At 40.2% G+C, this 20,589-nt stretch overlaps 1 protein-coding gene across 1 annotated transcript; it reads left to right on the top strand.

Annotated features, from left to right (window-relative positions):
• The first annotated feature begins 5,370 nt into the window (after positions 1–5,370).
• LOC308689642 (membrane-spanning 4-domains subfamily A member 4A-like) lies at positions 5,371–19,015 on the top strand. The gene is made up of 8 exons (XM_081363472.1): positions 5,371–5,598; positions 12,181–12,385; positions 12,570–12,680; positions 12,773–12,847; positions 14,459–14,587; positions 15,416–15,526; positions 15,833–15,895; positions 16,092–19,015. Exons 2-8 carry the CDS (start codon positions 12,206–12,208, stop codon positions 16,182–16,184), a joined length of 762 nt encoding a protein of 253 aa, XP_081219598.1. The 5' UTR covers positions 5,371–5,598; positions 12,181–12,205; the 3' UTR covers positions 16,185–19,015.
• Positions 19,016–20,589: the final 1,574 nt, after the last annotated feature.

The following is a 20,589-nucleotide window of genomic DNA, read 5'->3' as shown; positions in this document are numbered from 1 at the left end:
ATCTCTCAGGAGCTGGTACTCTGGGCTCATGTGGCTGGTTAGTCGACGGAGTTGTAGGTGGGGTTGGCGGTGTGGGTGGCGCAGTGGGAGGAGCTAGATTTTGAATTTGCTGGGTGAGCTCGGTCACCTGTGCTACCAAGGCTTGCACAGCGCGTCCAGTCAGGGCTAAATTCTCCTCCTGCTGGTCCATCCTTGTGGCGCTTCTGGACAGAAACTCGGCCAGGTCTGGGCTTCTCGCTGCATCCATGTTGGTCAGATCGTTCTGTTACGTTACAATGAAGACAGAAGATGCAGATGCAAGAACTCAGTTTTATTGAATGAACACGTAGAAAGAGTAATCAAACACTCAAGGCTCAGTCCATATATCCCTGGTAGCGCAGGGAGCAGATGGGCAACCCGAATCCCGCGATGAGATGATGAGAAGAGATGAATCCTTAGAAGACGTGGGCTAACAGGAACACAACACGAACCCGTGAAGTGAAGAGACGAGACTGGATCCTTGAACGAGGACAGGCAGGCAGAACTCAACGTGAACATCAAACGGGGACCGGGAACACCAACGAAGACCAACAGCACAGGGAAAAATCCCACAACGATCTGACAAACACAAGACGAAAGACCATGAGCTTAAATAGAGATCGCTGATCAGAATCAGCTGGCGCTGATGACAATCAGCAACTGATCAGCGACCACGCCCACACACACACACACACACACACAACACAAACACAGCGCGAGAAAGAGTCAGTGAATTCATGAACCGTGACACTTTCTTCTTTCTTTTCTTCATTTATAAAGCACTTTACAACTGCACCTGCAGACCAAAGTGCTGTACAATCAGCAGCTTAAAAAACAAACAACACATAAAAACAACATGCAACTTGAGAATACAGATACTAGCCCAACCTCTCAAAAGCTAAAGACAAGAAATAATTTTTAACACTAACTTTAAATACATTCAAAGAAGTGATCTCTCTTAGTTCAAGAGGCAGACTATTCCAGAGCCTTGGACCCACAACAGCAAAAGCCTGATCACCTTTTAACTTTAAATGAGATCGAGGGACAGAAACCAATGACTTATTATTTGATCTTAAAGACCTAGGTGCTTGATGAAGAGCAATAAGCTCAGATACATAAGCAGGAGCTATCCCATGCACTGCTTTACAAACATACAGCAGAGTTTTATATTTTATCCTAAAATCCACTGGTAGCCACCTGAGAGAAGCTAAGATAGGAGAAATGTGATGACTTTTCTTAGCACCCACTAGCAACCGTGCCGCCGCATTCTGAACTAATTGCAAGCGTGATATAGTAGTCTGACTGGACCCTACATACAAAACATTGCAATAGTCAAGGCGGGACAGAACAAAGGCGTTAATAACTTTTTCTAAATCTTTCATCGACAGAATAGGCTTTAAACGTGCAATAGTCCTAATCTGGAAAAAGCAACTCTTAACCACGGCATTAATCTGCTTATCAAATTTCAGATCTAGGTCAAACACAACACCTAGGTTTTTTACTTGGTCATGGCAATAGTCTGACCATGTGCCAAAATATTTAACAATATCGAAGCTTCCTCTGGCAGGGCCAAAAAGCATAATCTCAGTTTTACTCTGGTTTAACTGAACCAAATTATGAGTCATCCAGCTCTTAACCTCCTGCAGACATGCCAACAGTGAGTTAGAACCACAATTCTCTCCTACTTTCAAAGGGAGATAAATTTGTGTATCGTCGGCGTACAAATGGTAAGACATGCCATATTTTTTGGCATAACAGAACCCTGAGGAACCCAACAAGTGATGGGTACCATTGATGAAACAAAGTTGCCTACTTCACTGAGAATGCTCTATCTGAAAGATAGGACTTGAACCACTTTAAAACTGTCCCACCTATTCCAACCAATTGGGATAGCCGCTTCATGAGAATAGCATGGTCTATAAAGCCGCACTCAAGTCCAGTAAAATTAGAGCTGCAGCATTACCTGCATCTCTGATTAAACGAAGGTCATTAACAGCCCTCAAGAGTGCAGATTCTTTACTATAGCCTGCCCTAAAACCAGACTGAAATTTATCTAAGATCTCATGTGTACTTAAAAATGACATCAGCTGTGCATAAACCACCTTCTCTAAAACCTTAGATAGGCAAGGAAGTTTTGAGATGGGCCTGTAATTCTTCAATTCACATGGGTCCAAATTATGCTTTTTAAGAAGTGGCTGAATGACCGCTTGCTTGAGGGCCGTTGGAACAATGGAACATTATGAAGACTACTGTTAATAATAAAAGCAATACTTGCCAATTGGTTTTAGAAGTCTATTAATCGTCGTGAAGAGGGATGAAGGGGCATTGCATTTCTGTACTACATTTTTCATTTACATTTATGCATTTTGACAGACGCTTTTATCCAAAGCGACTTACATTTCAAGGAACACACTTTTACATTCTTATCAGTTCTTACTAGAGAAATAATTTTGCCTTGCAGTTCTCACTGCAGCCTGATACCTGATACAAAACACTGCCTCATAATTTGAAGAGAAACCTGTAGCTTATCCTTTCTCCATTTTCGTTCAGCCTTTCTGCATTCCTGCCTCAAGGAACGAGTAGAATTATTAAGCCACGGTATTGACTTACGCTTTGGTTTCCTAACTTTACATGGGGCCACTACATCCAAAATATCTGAGCAACCAGAATTAAACAATATCAACAACTCATTTGGGTCCACAGAAAGAGGAGGAGAAATGATCACATTTACAGATGAAGAGGAGTTATATACCTCAGTAAATTCCACAGCCGTTGATGACGTAATGAGACGAGTACAAAACACATCTGTCTGAGGCAAATTTGGTTTGCACGAAATACAGGCATTAAAAGTCACCGGCATATGATCAGACAAAACATCATTACCAACTTCAATATTACAAATCGGAAGGCCCAGAGACAAGACCAAATCCAAAATATGGCCCTGTTCATGGGTAGGACTTGAAACAGACTGCTTGAAATTAAAAGATTCCACCAATTGTAAAAACTCAGAAACCATAGGCTTATTCAGACAGCACACATGAATATTAAAATCCCCAAGAATTAAAATATTATCACAGCTTGACACAATATGGGATAAAAACTCTGAAAACTGCTGAATAAAATCCTTATTGTATCTTGGTGGTCTATATACCAGAACACACATAACAGCTTCCCAAGCATCACACATCATAACTTGGGCCTCAAAGCTCTGATAATTCACCGTTGACAAAAGCTGGCATTTAAATATCCTCCTAAAAACACAAGCAAGTCCCCCACCCCGACCAGAAGCTCTAGGGGTGCTAAAAAATGTACAGTCATCTGGAGAAAGTTCAATCAAAGGATGCATTTCGCCGACGTTAAGCCAGGTTTCAGAAATAAACAAAAAATCCAAATCATGTTGTGTATAAAAGTCATTTAAAACAAATGTTTTGTTTGCGAGTGATCTTGCATTAACCAATGCCATTTTTACTGTACCAGTCTCCAACGGGAGCAGCGAAGTTTCATCGGAGACCACAGTCGACTCGATATAACGCAAATTTTTACCATTTACGAACTACGCTGAGTCACAATCCGCGAGGATGGTATCCAGGAAACCAGACCGACTGGATGCAAACAGGGAAGTGTCTCGATTGAATTACCTCCTGAAATTTACAAATGCCTTTCAAGCTTCCACGCCACTCTGGCTTTCACAGCGATTCCCGCCCGTCTACCACGCCCTCGCTGGCGTTTGCTCCGAGACCGCTGGCACCCAGAAACTAGGCCAGTCCAAGCCTCCACCGGTACAGACGGCATAAATCGCGGGTAAAAACAACATTTTCCACTCCAAGTGAGATCTGCCATCACTGCGTGAATGTGAAGCAAAGTTTTGCAGTCATAGGTTCGTAGAGAGTAGTTGGGACTAATAAAACATACAAATAAAAACAAAAACAATAAAATGGACAACACAGAGCGACGGCCAGCCAACACTATACACGGCGCCATCTTTGCTTCTACTGCCATATACATAAACAGAATATTCTCTTTCGTTTTGAATTAGATCATTAAAAATTAAACACTTAAAGGGTTAGTTCACCCAAAAATGAAAATTCTGTCAGTAATTACTCACCCTCATGTTGTTCCAACCATGTAAGTCTTTCGTTCATCTTCGGAACACAAATTAAGATATTTTTGATGAAATCTGACGGTTGCATCACTCCTCCATAAGCTTTCAGAGGGACCGAAACTCGTAGGCCCAGAAAAGTTATTAAAAACATCGTTAAAATAGTCCAAGTGACTACAGTGGCTCTACATTACGTTTATCATGCGACGACAATACTTGTTGTGCGGAAAAACAACAAAAATAACGACTTTATTAGTGTTCTTCAATGTGGGCCTCTGACGAGAGTTCACGGGAGCACCACGATGCATGCGCGAGAACTGAGATTACGGCGTTCTTCTTCTATTGTTACTGGCTGCTCACTCCTTAGGAGCAGGTGTGGGGGATGTTTTCTTGGCACACTTTAGGCCCCTTAGTGCCAATTGGGCATCGTTTAAATGCCACGGCCTACCTGAGCATTGTTTCTGACCATGTCCATCCCTTTATGACCACCATGTAATCACCCTCTGATGGCTACTTCCAGCAGGATAATGCCCCATGTCACAAAGCTCGAATCATTTCAAATTGGTTTCTTGAACATGACAATGAGTTCACTGTACTAAAATGGCCCCCACAGTCACCAGATCTCAACCCAATAGAGCATCTTTGGGATGTGTTGGAACGGGAGCTTCGTGCCCTGGATGTGCATCCCACAAATCTCCATCAACTGCAAGATGCTATCCAATCAATATGGGCCAACATTTCTAAAGAATGCTTTCAGCACCTTGTTGAATCAATGCCACGTAGAATTAAGGCAGTTCTGAAGGAGAAAGGGGGTCAAACACAGTATTAGTATGGTGTTCCTAATAATCCTTTAGGTGAGTGTATATGGAAAAGCTGATAAAGACACAAAAGCTGTATTTACGTTTACGCACAAATGGCATTTATAGTTCATATCGAATATTTTCCAAAGTCTTGTAGTACCTTTGATGGTGTTAAACATGGTATAATGTGGATGGAAATGTGAATGGAAATGATACAGATGTACATAGTGTAGTAGGAAATGTGAATTTTAACAGGTATTTTGGACCTACAAACACACTTCCAGATACATATGCACACACACACTTACACAGAAGTCCAAAGCGCAGAGGACGGAAAGGACGCAAGAATGCCCATTGGGAAACAATAATGTCACCGAAAACACCCTCGACTGAAGCAATAGAAGGTTAATGTTGCAAGATTTGTTTCCTCTGGAAAAAAACAAGAAACTGCATAGGAACAATGTAACCCAGTTCCTATAAATATGACTGCATTTTGACTGTTAGTGGCTGCATTTTTTATTTTGATGTTGTTTGCATCCCTAGGGAGAATTTAGTTCTCTTCTAGTTCAGTTTCCTGACTGAAACTCTTTTTTGCTTATATTGCTCTGCTGTATTATCTTAACTTGTAGACTTCTGAGGAGAACAAGTTATTTTTTACTTCTATTGCTTGAACTGCTTAAGGTAATTAGCCTTTGTTATATTCACTCATAAAGGACTGCCCTGTTGAGATTTATAACCTGTAATGTTTGGATGATTTGCTACAAGTATTAATCCTTGTGTAACCACTGTTTTAACGTTTGTTTAAATAACATTTTATTTTATTTCAGCAGAAAATAATTTTATTTGAAAATTGCAGTGACAATTCATTCTCTCCAGCACGCGCGCACTCTCTCTCTCTCTCTCTCTCTCTCTCTCTCTGCGTCTCGCGCACGCACCTCTCTCTCTCTCTCTCTCTCTCTCTCTCTCTCTCTCTCTCTCTCTCTCTCTCTCTCTCTCTCTCTCGCGCGCGCGCGCGGCAGAGGGGAGCAGCGTTTTAATTCAGTTAAACACAGATATTATGTTGCTTCTCTAATTTTACATGCAAGTATAGCATAAATCACAGCGCAGATATTGTTTTTATCCTATGTGTATTTGATTTCATCAGACGACGGCTCGATTATCAGGATTTTTGTGCAGATTAACATCTTGGAAAGGAAAACTGGTTCCCTTTCGAAAGGGAACTCTACACTACGTCAGAATGACGCTATGGGGAACGCCTCAGGCGTGACAGGTGTCTGAAATCAAATATCAACTCACGGCAATCATGTTGACCGGCGACAGCCCGTGAATCATCAGCTTGATTGATTAACGCGTGACCAGGATGTATAAAAGGGAGCCTTGAAAACATGACAACATCTTTTCGTCTTCAGGGACTGTTTGTCTGTTTAAGAGCGCACGGCTCTCGAGAGAGCCTCTTGTGCAAACTGTGAGCGTGTTTCATTTGAAGAAACGCTCCACTCTCGTCTGACCCTTTTTTCGAGGGAGGAGGGTCAGCATTTGAGCCCTATGGTGCACGCGATCTGTGAAATAATACTGTTGGGTGCGAGGCATTCACAGCCAGCTCCTGAGGGTGCTGGCAGTGTTCATTGAGAAATATCTCTGCGCGTGTGCATCCGTGCGCTTTCGGATGTTTCAACCTAGCACCTGTTGACTTTCTTCTCGAGGGACGAAAGCCAAATATATTTTACGGCTCGAATCTCGCGTTTGCCAAGGCAGTGTGTAGATTATGAGACCATAAATAATAATAATAATTAAAACAGTATTGTCTGGTGATTATGGCTGCATTTAATTCTATGGAATTAAAATGATGGAATTTTATCTGACTTTAAGAAGTTAGATATTTTAATTCAGCCTACCATCCAGACCGTGTTTCACTTATCCAGTGTTTTTGGCTGCATTTAATTCTGAGGAATTAAAATGATACACTGCAGGTGTACTGTCTGGTCTTTTTGTAAAATGTTTTTGTGCAAAAATAACATTTTCTTTTGTTTGTTTCTCTTACAGACCGCATCTCCTGTATAGAGTGACTGTCAAGGAGTATTTTCCCAAAAAAAAAAAAAAAAATACTTATGTGGTGTTCAGGTTATCAGGTCAGAGGCTTCACCAGGCCTTCCTGAATATGAGCTCCCACATTCTGTGGCAGAGAGTTCTTCGAGAGTTATCCTGCTGAGGCATCCATGCAAACAGCATTACAGTCGGAGTTGAGGAGTGGCCCCTCCCTCTCTGAGGGGGTGCCTTAGGCCCTTCACTCCATGAGCTCTGATGGTCCTACTATCTGTCAGGCCTCCTCTCCTTCGAGAGTCATCCTTCTGAGGCTTCCATGTGTACAGAGTCTTAGAAGTGGCCCCTCCCCCTCTTGGGAGGTGATTCAGGCCCTTCACTCCTTGAAGCTCTGATATATGTGCCAGGCCTCCTCTCCTTAGAGAGTCATCCTGTTGAAGCCTCCGTATACATAGTTAAGTCTGTAGCATGTGGTAGGCCGCTTCTCCCTTGTGAGTCATCCTATTAAGGCCCCATGCAACCAGCTTTGCAGGTGGAGCTGAGAAGTGGCCCCTCCCTCTCTGGGGGAGGTGCTTTAGGCCCTTTGCTCCCTGAGTTCTGGTAGTAAATAAGCTAGTTATCATAGGTATGTGTGTTGGTTTCCTCTCCATTGAGAGTCATCCTGCTGAGACCTCCATATATATACAGTCATATGTGTTAGGCCTCCTCTTATTCAAGAGTCATCCTGTTGAGGCCTCCATGCCAACAGCTTTGTAGTTGGAGTCTTAGAAGTGGCCTAGTTATATGTGTTAGGCCTCCTCTCCTTCGAGAGTCATTCTGTTGAAGCCTCCATATATACAGTGGCCATCATAGGGATGAGACTTCCATATATACAGGCATGTGTGTTAGGCTTCCTCTTAGTCAGTTGAGGCCTCCATGCAAATAGCTTTGCAGGTAGAGTCCTAGAAGTGGCCCCTCTCTCTGAGGAGGGGCTTTAGGCCCTTCACTCCCTGAAGCTCCTTTTTATTGACGAGCTAGCTCTCTTAGCTAAATGTGTCAGGCCTCCTCCCCTTTGAGAGTCATCCTGTTGAGGCCTCCATGCAAGCAGCATTTGAGTTGAAGTCTGAGAAGTGGCCCCTCCCTTTCTGAGGAGGTGCTTCAGGCCCTTCGCTTCCTGAGCTCTGATTATCGTCAAGCTAGCTCCCCTAGATATGTGTCAGGCCTCCTCTCCACTGAGAGTCTTCCTGCTGAGGCCTCCATATTCATAGTTAAGCTGTCTATGGTTAGATATGTGTTAGGCCTCCTCTCCATTGAGAGTCTTCCTGCTGAGGCCACCATATACATAGCTAAGCTGTCTATGGTCAGATATGTGTCAGTCCTCCTCTCCACTGAGAGTCTTCCTGCTGAGGCCACCATATACATAGTTAAGCTGTCTATGGTTAGATATGTGTCAGGCCTCCTCTCCACTGAGAGTCTTCCTGCTGAGGCCACCATATACATAGTTAAGCTGTCTATGGTTGGATATGTGTCAGGCCTCCTCTCCACTGAGAGTCTTCCTGCTGAGGCCACCATATACATAGTTAAGCTGTCTATGGTTAGATATGTGTCAGGCCTCCTCTCCATTGAGAGTCTTCCTGCTGAGGCTACCATATTCATAGTTAAGCTGTCTGTGGTTAGATATGTGTCAGGCCTCCTCTCCACTGAGAGTCTTCCTGCTGAGGTCACCATATTCATAGTTAAGCTGTCTATGGTTAGATTGTGTTAGGCCTCCTCTCCATTGAGAGTCTTCCTGCTGAGGCCACCATATACATAGTTAGGCTGTCTATGGTTAGATATGTGTCAGGCCTCCTCTCCACTGAGAGTCTTCCTGCTGAGGCCACCATATACATAGTTAAGCTGTCTATGGTTAGATATGTGTCAGGCCTCCTCTCCACTGAGAGTCTTCCTGCTGAGGCCACCATATACATAGTTAAGCTGTCTATGGTTAGATTGTGTTAGGCCTCCTCTCCATTGAGAGTCTTCCTGCTGAGGCCACCATATACATAGTTAAGCTGTCTATGGTTAGATATGTGTCAGGCCTCCTCTCCATTGAGAGTCTTCCTGCTGAGGCTACCATATTCATAGTTAAGCTGTCTGTGGTTAGATATGTGTCAGGCCTCCTCTCCACTGAGAGTCTTCCTGCTGAGGTCACCATATTCATAGTTAAGCTGTCTATGGTTAGATTGTGTTAGGCCTCCTCTCCATTGAGAGTCTTCCTGCTGAGGCCACCATATACATAGTTAGGCTGTCTATGGTTAGATATGTGTCAGGCCTCCTCTCCACTGAGAGTCTTCCTGCTGAGGCCACCATATACATAGTTAGGCTGTTTATGGTTAGATATATGTGCCAGGCCTCCTCTCTTTAGAGAGTCATCCTGTTGAGGCCTCCATATACAGTTGGCTGTTTTTTGTTTATACTCTAGCATGTGTCAGGCTTCCTCTCTTTGAGAGTCATCCTGTTGAGGCCTCCATGCAAGCAGCATTTGAGTTGAAGTCTGAGAAGTGGGCCCTCCCTCTCTGAGGAGGTGTTTCAAGCCCTTCGCTTCCTGAGCATTGATTATGGTTGCTAGAAATGTGTTAGGCTTCCTCTCCTTTGAGAGTCATCCTGCTGAGGCCTCCATATATACAGTTCGGCTTCACTCCCTAAAAGAGTGCAGTAGTTATATTCTAGCATGTCAGGCCTCCTCTCTTTCGAGAGTCATCCCGCTGAGGCTTTCATGCAAACGGTATTGCAGGCAGTAGTTTAGAATAAGGGCCCTCTCAATATTGGAGAGTTGTTTTTAGCCTTTCTCTGTCTGAGCTCTGTATTATGAACTTTTCACTTTGAGAATAAGTTCTGGAGACCATGTTGGTGTAAATGTGCAGGCTTCCTCTGCTCTCTAGTCGTCCTGTGGAGGCTGCCGCTTCCCCTAGGTACTAAACAGGTTGTTGGCTTCAGCATTAAGTGTGATAGCCTCCCTGGCATGGGGGTCGTTTTTGGTCCCCCCGAAAGGTTCAGAGGCCTCAATAGGCTCTCCTGAGTATAAGCACCCACATACAGTGGTTATCAGGTTATAGGCCTCACCAGGCATTCCTGAATATAGCTAACCCACATGTTGTGGTTATCAGGTCAGAGGCCTCACCAGGCCTTCCTGACGGTGAGCTAACTCATACTGTATGTGTTTTCACTCAGCATGGTTTTCAGGTTGTAGGCCTCTCCAGGCCTCCCTGGAGTTTAGTTCCAACATATTTTGAGTTTCCACTTAAGGTGGTCTTCTGATAACAGGTAGTAGGCCTCTCCAGGCCTCTCTGTAAGTGAACTCCCATGAACTTCCTTAGGCCCTCACAGGCCTCCTCAGTGGTTTGAAACACAAACACTGGGTAGATCCGTGGATCGAGTAGAGAAACTCCCCTCGCTGGCAAGGGTTGTAAAGCACTATGCTGAGTTATACTCTCCGGGATATCCCGCATTTCAGTCCTAGGTCCTCACAGACCTCCTCAGTGTTTTGAAATACAAACACTGGGTAGATCCGTGGATCGAGTAGAGAAACTCCCCTCGCTGGCAAGGGTTGTAAAGCACTATGCTGAGTCATACTCTCCAGGATATCCCGTCTCTGAGATCCGGGCCGAGTGGTTCACTGCCTGCTTTGCAGTCTCTCGGGTTGGATGCCTTACCTAAAGGCAAGTGTCCAGAGGCTCTGTCTTCAGACAGACAGGAAGTGGCCAGACTTAGTGTCTTATGTAGTGACACCAGGTCAGGCCTGCCTGGTGGCATTTCAGGTGGCACGTTCCCCTGAATAGTGACTGGCTGGGGTTCCCTCGGGTCCCCTAGCCACATTCCCTAGAAGGGGACCCTTTCTAGTTTTTGAATTGTGGTCCTAGGCCTTTGAGCTGGCCCAGGTAGACCTTCCTTTAAATCTGTGGAGGTTTTTCTGTGGTATCCTTTAGCTTGGGCTATGACCGTAGGGAATGCTGTCACTGACAGCCCAGTGTGACCTGAGGGCATGCACTCCCCTTAGCATGGTGGCGTTGGTATATCGTTCCCCATAGCGTCATTCTGACGTAGTGTAGAGTTCCCTTTCGAAAGGGAACGTCTCAGGTTACGACTGTAACCTATGTTCCCTGAGAACAGGGAACGAGACACTACGTCTTCCTGCCATGCCTCGGGGCCTGCCTGCAACAGTCCCTTCAGACGATAGGATGTTGTCATGTTTTCAAGGCTCCCTTTTATACATCCTGGTCACGCGTTAATCAATCAAGCTGATGATTCACGGGCTGTCGCCGGTCAACATGATTGCCGTGAGTTGATATTTGATTTCAGACACCTGTCACGCCTGAGGCGTTCCCCATAGCGTCATTCTGACGTAGTGTCTCGTTCCCTGTTCTCAGGGAACATAGGTTACAGTCGTAACCTGAGACGTTTTGTCATAATGGGTCGCGTTTCAGTCACTATTTCATATTAATTCCGTTGTTCTTTCTCCCTTCCCCCCCGTGATTTTGTCTATATCGCGAATATAAGACGACCAACCATTTTTCAGCCTCTTTTTTGGACAAAAACCTTGTCTTATATTCGGGTATATACAGTATTTAAAACATTTTCGGACCTTTTTTCCTCATAAAATTTAATTGGTTTATTTCTTGCCATGAAAACAACTCTGAGGTTTCTACTAATCTTTCATGATTTTTCATGTTCATCACTATTTCAAAATAAAGGCCTGAACACGCCTAGTGAGAATGAAATATTCTTGTTGCAATTTGATAAATTACTGCTCATCTGTAATTTATTTTTGAAAAACAGTCATCAAATACGAAAACTAGATTGTAAGCTTTCAAATGATAAATAGTTTGTCAGTATTACTTTAGGTTTTTACACAACTCTCTTTGACAACATCGCCCTCCTGTGGACATCACAACCATTTTTGGTGACAACTTCCAGTTCGTCACAATATTATTGTTTTAAATATATACTGGCAAATGTCCCACCTGTGAGATGGTGACAGCTGTAGATCAGTTTAAACGAGATGCTTGTAATATAATATCTGTGAAGAGTTATTCGAGTTACCAATAATTCTGTGACACGACTTCATTCATAAGTGTTTCCAGAATATGAAGACCACAGATTGTAATAATAATAAATATGAACATATATTTTAATAAATACACAGGTAAGATTATTTATGAAAATCTATTTTATAGTCTTGTTTTTACATGTCTTGTTTTTGTACAGGTCAATTTCAGATTCAGAAAGAAGAATGTCTAGTCCCGTCATTCCCACAAACTCGTCGACGCTGATCATCCAGTTTCAGGCCCCACAACAAACGTCTCCAGCTGAAACGGGGACAACGGCTCCAGTGACTGTTTATGTGCCACAGACAGCTTCAGCTCCTCAAGGACTTCAGGCTTTCCTGAAAGGCCAGCCAAAAGCACTCGGGGTGAGAAGTCTTTCAATAAAATGTATTTTTATACGTGTGAAGGAGGAAAGGTACAGAAACAAATCCAAAAAAGCAGTAGTACAAACATTAACAAACTGTTGTGCAGATCTGGCAACCCTGCTCAGCTAATAACTGTGAGTCACTATTCCCCTGCAATAAGTGCCTGTTTTCTGGTCTTCCTCAGATTGTCCAGATAATAATCGGTCTGCTGATTCTCCTGTTGGGAATCGCGTCTACATTGAATCCATTTTCCATCTTTGTCTTGAGTGGTATTCCTTTTTGGGGATCTCTCATCGTAAGCAAACAATATACAACTTAAGTACAGTTCTGTCTTTTCTAACACAAGCTAAATATTCTAACAGAAGAATCCTTTCTCTCTCCTCTCAGTACATTACGGCAGGATCACTGTGCATTGCTGCAGATAAAAAACTCCATGGCAAAGCCTCCTCCAGTTTGTGTTTGGTATGTGCACATCATTGTTAGTTTCAGGGGTCCAAGCACAAACTTTATTTAATGTAAGACTAAACAAACTGCCCAAACCTGGATGAAAGTAAAAGTATTTATTTCTTTCAAAAAGAAAAAAAGAAAGTAAGAAAATATTACTGAAGCCCAAAACTTTTGAACGGTAGTAATGATTTCTGAAGGATCATGTGACACTGAAGACTGAGTAATGGCTGATAAAAATTCAGCTTTGCATCACAGAAATAATTACATTTTAAAGTATATTCAAATAGAAAACTATCATTTTAAATTGTAATAATATTTCACAATATTACTGTATTTTTGAGCAAATACATGCAGGCCTGATGAGCATAAGAGACATCTTTCAAAAACATTAAAAGTAGTAATTGTAACGCAGTTCATTTTTATGGGAAGAAGGAGGCGGGAACCGGCTCACATTCAAATATTTTAATAAATAAATAAACCAATACAAAAACAAAAGTATAAGCCAGCAGCCCATCACGGACGACTGCTGGCCACACAAAACAGGAACAAAACATCGCGCAGGTGTTGCTCATCAGTAATCATGCCACCGGCCTCGTCCTACTCACCACAGTAATGTTTCCAAAACTTTTGACTGGTATTATATATATATATATATATATATATATATATATGTTTATTTATACATGTATGTGGATGATATGAAAATATCAACAAACATTCACAGCACAGCACTTATATATGTGTGTGTGTGTGTGTGTGTGTGTGTGTGTGTGTGTGTGTGTGTGTGTGTGTGTGTGTGTGTGTGATGATGATGTGAAAATACCAACAAACATTCATAATACTTCACTTTTTCCACATTTTGTTATGTTACAGCCTTATTCCAAAATGGATTAAATTCATTATTTTCCTCAAAATTCTACTAGTAATACCCCATAATGACAACGTGAAAGAAGTTTGTTTGAAATCGTTGCAAATTTATTAAAAATAACAAAAACAAACAAAAAAATCCCTTGGACATGATTTGGAAAGGCACACACCTGCCTATATAAGGTCCCACAGTTAACAGTGCATGTCAGAGCACAAACCAAGCCATGAAGTGTCTGTACAGACAGGATTGTGTCGAGGCTCAGATCCATTTTGGATTAAGCCTATAACATAACATAACATAACATTATGTGGAAAAAGTGAAGCGCTATGGATACTTTCCGGATGCTCTGTAAATGGTTAATTTGATTGACTATGCATAAAATCCATTATATTCTCATAAAGATCAATGAAGTCTAATCAAAATCTAATCAAAGAAATCAGTGATCTCCAAATTACCTTTAGTTTTACATGATACAGAAAACATGTCAAGTTGCCAGATATTGTAAAATAGTACATAGAAGAATAGTTCCACACACAGACACCCGTATTATATTTGAAATTATAAGACATTTATTATATTTGAAGAGAGATATTGCCATTGTATAATTGTACTGTCTTCATGAGTCATTTGTACTTGGGCCTGATAATGGCAACTTTATTATTTATTTTTATAGTGCTCCATATATATTGTTTCATGATCTGCTTTAACACACTGGGTAAAGTGCTTTCTAACTAATTAACTATTTTTTCTGCCTATAGGTGAAAGGTTCACTTGGAATGAACATCTCAAGTGCTGTAACTGCAGGCATTTCCATTATTCTCCTTTCAGTGGAGTTTGTTATAGGATATAACCCTTACTGCCGTGGTCATGAATGTTATAATTACCAGGTATGTTAACAACTTTTCTACTCACAGTTTTACTTGCATTTAATAGAAGAATTTCATAGACCTCTTAATGTTACTGATAAATAACGTCTTGATATTAACACCCACCTAATACGTGTGTATTTCAGCAGTGGCGTGTTACAGTCACTCCTACTAGCCGCTTCGGCGGACTGAATTTCATATATACATTTTTCAATTGTAGTCTTTTTAAAAAGTCATCTGAAATAATAAACTAAGTGCAATGTATTGGTCAAAAATAGCGACAGCGAGTTACACACAAACCCGCCTCTCCTCACTCACTCATTTCATTTGCTCCAGAAATTTATTCAGACACCATCAACATTTCTCACATTATCAGTTTATTCGCTATAGTTTAGAAAATGATAATAACAAATTACAAGAACTCAGAGTTATCAAATCAGTTGATATTTCACTGGTTTTGTTCATCCTTCTGTTAGACTGTCACACAAATGAATTAGGTTGATTAGCTGTCATCTGTTAAATTTAATTACACAACTACATAATACCAATTTAGATCAACCAATTACCAAGAAATGCTTGATTTTGTTCAGTCTGTGTGTAAAAAGGTCATATTAGCAATTAAAGAAAAAACACTAAAGCAAAACATGGTCAGGTCAAAGTGTCTGAATAATTTGGTAGTCACTGTATGAAGAATTTTTGGATGAAGAATGTCACAGTTTACTTTATTTTGCTATTCTCACTTACATAAATGAACTGTAGTGTAGTTGCACCCACTAGTAAGCCAGCGTATGAATGAGTAACTATCATTTATTTCATTGATATTTGTGCTAATGTTGAGTGTTTTCTCAGATCATCTTCCAGGGGATCAATGGTGTGTCCTTGGTATTCTCTATCCTTGAGTTTATCATCTCCATCGTTCTGTCAGCATTTGCCTGTAAAGCCAACGCCTGTTCTCCACAGGTGAGTGATGCGTTCAGGGCTAGAAGCTGAGTGGCCGCTATGGTTGCTAAGCAGTTGCTAGGGTTTTCTGGGTGGTGCTAGGACATTGCAGATTGACAGAAAGACGGATAGTTTTTCAATTTCTATTGTTTTAAAATAATCTGCACAAGTTTCGACACCAAAATATTTCAGCAGGATTTTTGTCTTTTCCTTTTTCCATTTGAAATAGTGTTGTCTATAAACCTGTAATACTAGAACTGTCATCCAATGTTATTAAATTTATATTGCAGTAAGAAGGTATAAAACGCAACATGTATTTTTCCGAAGGTGCTGAATGTTCACCAAGTTGTTATTCCACAGTCCTATGCCTTTAGACCCAATCCATCAGAGGTAAGAGAAGCTTGTAGCACCAGTCTAATGGGACTTTGTGGAAAATATGAAATATGTGTGTGTGTGTGTGTGTGTGTGTGTGTGTGTGTGTGTGTGTGTGTGTGTGTGTGTGTGTGTGTGTGTGTGTGTTCAAAAATTTATTAGAATTATCAATAAATAAGCATTAAAGCTGATGGCATACCTGTTTTTCTTGCAGGTACCTGTGGTGAGCGACTCTTCCGTGAATCACGATCCTGCAGATGTTCCCCCACAATACAGTGAATGTGCTGATCCTAAATATGAATATTAAAAAGTGGACAGAGCTGTGGTCCTGCTGTTGGGTTTGATGCTTTCACAGGACACACGGGTTCTTCCAGTGATTCAGGCCTTGTCCACACTAATATGTGTGGCATCTTTTCAATGCTGTTTAAACTTGTGACAATTATTGATAAATAACATTGTTGTTAAAAAAAAGAAAAAACATATTTTTTTCTCTGTTTTGTCCTTCTGTCCACATTGAGACGCATTTTAAAAAAACGTTCTCCAAAGTGGATGAATTTGAAAACACAGTTTTCGTGTTGTCGTGTGGACTGTCAAAACGGAGTTTTTAAAACATTGACGTAAGTTTAGTCATGTGACTCATATTCATGTTTATACCAGTATTGTGCCTGTTATGTATGATTCACTTTTACACTGTTGCTAAAATATGTTACTTTACACACTCTTCATATCACAGTCCTGCAAGGAAGACAGAAAATTTACTTGCATTTGCTGTTCTTCAGTAAAACATGAGAGCAGTCTCGCTTTAGACCAAACATATAATGTTGACTGAGCGCATCAGTGAATGCTGAGATATTTTGCTAAATAAAATAATCCTGTCAGAAGAATTGTGCGATAAGTTTATTTACTTTTCCATCTGTATGATCTCAGTGAGCTTTTGTGAGGTTGGACGCATGCGCTGTAAGGTGTATTCAGCGTTTTCAGGAGGGTTTGAAAAAACCCCAAAGTTAAAGATTAGAGTAGCACAAAAAGCAGTCTACCCTGATTAAGTCTCGTTTCTTTTCTTTCTGGATCTCAGGATTAGATCTGTTATTTTCCAGTGATAAATGGTCAGAGTTTATTTAGAGTAGTCAAAAACAGAAACAAGCAGATTCTGCGCAGGACAACGGCACACCCTCTAGAAGCAACCCATAACTGATTTACGTCCTGCAGAGTTTATGTAAAGCTTTGGGTTCATGTTTCATGTCAGTCATGTTTCCTTTCTTGTCATGTGATTCTCTTGCCCTCATGTGATCCTGCCATGAGCTTCCCTAGTCTTTTGTGTCATGTTGTCATTGGTTAATATTGTCTAATCATGTTTAACGGTGTGTCTTGTTTAGTGATTAGTCCTTAGGCTTGTTGGACTTCTTACAGCTCTGCGCAGACCGATCGGCGTCTGACTTGAAGCAGTGCATGCCGGTTAGACATTTTGTCCAACTTGATACAGCGCCGACGCCACATGACGTATGCCATCAAAGTACCGCGAGAGTAGCCGGAGAACTCAGCCAGCGCAGCTTCTCATGAGCGGCTGCACGAGCCCTGATGACGACACAGCTGTTCCACCGCATGACAACGATCACGTGTGTTTCTTGTTTATTCTCACACCTTTAGTTCCACTAAAGCTCACAAATCAGTTTTTTATAACAGTAAACACTCTTTTCATGTAGTCGCGATGTTATATTGTCATGTTTTTCAAAATAAAACTGACAAAAAAAGCCTACTCTTCAAATACAGTTTCTCCAAATGTGTTTATTATTTTAGGTACCGTATTTTCCGGACTATAAGTCGCACTTTTTTTCATAGTTTGGCTGGTCCTGCGACTTATAGTCAGGTGCGACTTATATATCAAAATTAATTCAGACTGAGATGAACCAAGAGAAAACATTACCGTCTACAGCCGCGAGGGGGCGCTCTAGTTGGCGGAGTTGTTCAGAAGCGACACGGATGATGAAGAAAATGATGAGGAATGAGATCGCGGGAGCTTGGTGAACTTGTACTGGTAACTTGCTTGTTGGACTCGCTGGCTTATGTTAATTTAGCTTATTCAGCCTCCCAGATATTTGTTCTTTATGCTATTGTGTAGCTGAATAACGTGTGCAGTGCGTGTGCGGTGCATGCTGTGCAGGAGCAGCACGCGCTAAAGTGCTTTCACATAAGCTGCGTTTGCAGTGCGTAACTGACCCGCGGCTGTAACCCCAAACACATTGTATTTCAAATCCAGAAGTTATCAGCAAATTTTATTTAAAAAAAAAAGAAAAAGTTTTTTGTCAGCATTGCGATTCTCTTTATACGTATACCCTTTAATAGACGTATTCACGTTTAAACACAATTTAAACAAACTATTATTCAATGCATTACTTCTATATAATTATATATTAAGTTGCTCAAGCAAGTGGTAAAATATTTAACCATGCACTTATATTAAAATCGCATACATTTTAAATTAAAACTTAAAATTGACAAAAACAGCAGACTCATACCCTTTCTTTTGCATAATTTAAATCTTTATACAATAAATCTTGCATGTCACAAATAACTTGTTTTTCCACCTCCACGAATGAGACGAGTGTTGTTCATTATGTCGCCTTGTTGAAGTAAATTGTAGTTTTCCTTGATTTACCAACGCTTGAAGTAAAAAGATGACTGTGAAAAATAGTAGGCTAGTATTTAATTAAATGCATTTATGATGAAATTACTACATTTTCATGTCAATCTGGTCAATCTGTATTCATTTTGACCACAAACCGTGTGCTGTCACTTTAATTCAGCGCGTGCAGCACAGCAAAAATAGACTCGGCGCGGAAACGATCTCTGCACTGCTGTATACGCACCGCACCTGGAACGGATCGACGGACTGCAACCGCGTGCATTGTGAAAGCTCTGACCTGTTAACAAGGGTACGGAAAAATATACGCACTACAAACGGAGTAGCCTATGTGTGAAACGGGCGTTAATGTGTTACGTTAACAAACTGGACACCTATTCAGTCTGTTGTTCTGTGTGCTACTGTGTAGTTGAATAACTTGCCTTTCCTGATTAAATGTCTGTTCTTGGTCTTGGATTTTGTGAAATAAATTTCTAAATAAATGCGACTTATAGTCCAGTGCGACTTATATATGTTTTTTTTCACTTCATGAGGCATTTTTTGACTGATGCGGCTTATACTCCGGAGCGACTTATAGTCCGAAAAATACGCTAGTTATCACGATAATCCATGTCCAAGTGTCCATTTCCTCGGATGAGTTGGTTTTTATTCGTAATTTGACACTATAAACCATGCTATAAACACACACTGACCTCCTCAAGCTTTTATTTTGGCACTTCCAGTTACCGGCATTTTGAATTTGCATATTAGTTAAATATTTAGTTTCACCCGAAACATTTAGATTCAACATTTAGATTTAGATTTAACATTTAGATTCAACATTTAGATTTAGATTTAACATTTAGATTCAACATTTAGATTTAGATTTAACATTTAGATTCAACATTTAGATTTAGATTCAACATTTAGATTTAGATTTAACATTTAGATTCTACATTTAGATTTAGATTTAACATTTAGATTCAACATTAAGATTTAGATTTAACATTTAGATTCAACATTTAGATTTAGATTCAACATTTAGATTCAACATTAAGATTTAGATTCAACATTTAGATTTAGATTTAACATTTAGATTCAACATTAAGATTTAGATTTAACGTTTAGATTTAGATTCAACATTTAGATTCAACATTAAGATTTAGATTCAACATTTAGATTTAGATTTAACATTTAGATTTAGATTTAACATTTAGATTCAACATTTAGATTTAGATTTGACATTTAGATTTAACATTTAGATTCAACATTTAGATTTAGATTCAACATTTAGATTCAACATTAAGATTTAGATTTAACATTTAGATTCAACATTAAGATTTAGATTCAACATTTAGATTCAACATTAAGATTTAGATTTAACATTTAGATTCAACATTAAGATTTAGATTTAACATTTAGATTCAACATTTAGATTTAGATTTAACATTTAGATTCAACATTTAGATTTAGATTTAACATTTAGATTCAACATTAAGATTTAGATTTAACATTTAAATTCAACATTAAGATTTAGATTTAACATTTAGATTCAACATTTAGATTTAGATTTAACATTTAGATTCAACATTAAGATTTAGATTCAACATTTAGATTTAGATTTAACATTTAGATTCAACATTTAGATTTAGATTTAACATTTAGATTCAACATTAAGATTTAGATTTAACATTTAGATTTAGCATTTAACATTTAGGTGTAACATTTAATATTTAGATTTAACTATTTAAAATATCTCTAAGTTGACAAATATTGTTGTAAATGTGCTAAATGTGACAAAATGTTGCTGTTATTTTCAGCGTGAGCCGCTTTACAAATGGCGCCCCATACAGACAAAACCATTATCGACTTATGTTAAAAGTTCTCCGCAAAATACCCTGCAGTTTTTTGTCACAATCCATTAACAGGGCTCTCAAGTGTCAAGCATTGAGCGTGACAGTCACTCATTTCGGTCTTTTGTCACGCACTCCCGCCACACATTGTATTTCTCACGCAGAAAAACTATTTATAATATATTTAATATGCCGCAGCGCCCAAAATTTCTCTGGCAGCGCCGCTCTCACTGTAAATA

This window comes from Scardinius erythrophthalmus (assembly GCF_964197995.2).
Source record: "Scardinius erythrophthalmus genome assembly, chromosome: 4".
NCBI classification, from domain to species: Eukaryota; Metazoa; Chordata; class Actinopteri; order Cypriniformes; family Leuciscidae; genus Scardinius; species Scardinius erythrophthalmus.
This window is presented reverse-complemented; position numbering and strand designations above follow the sequence as displayed.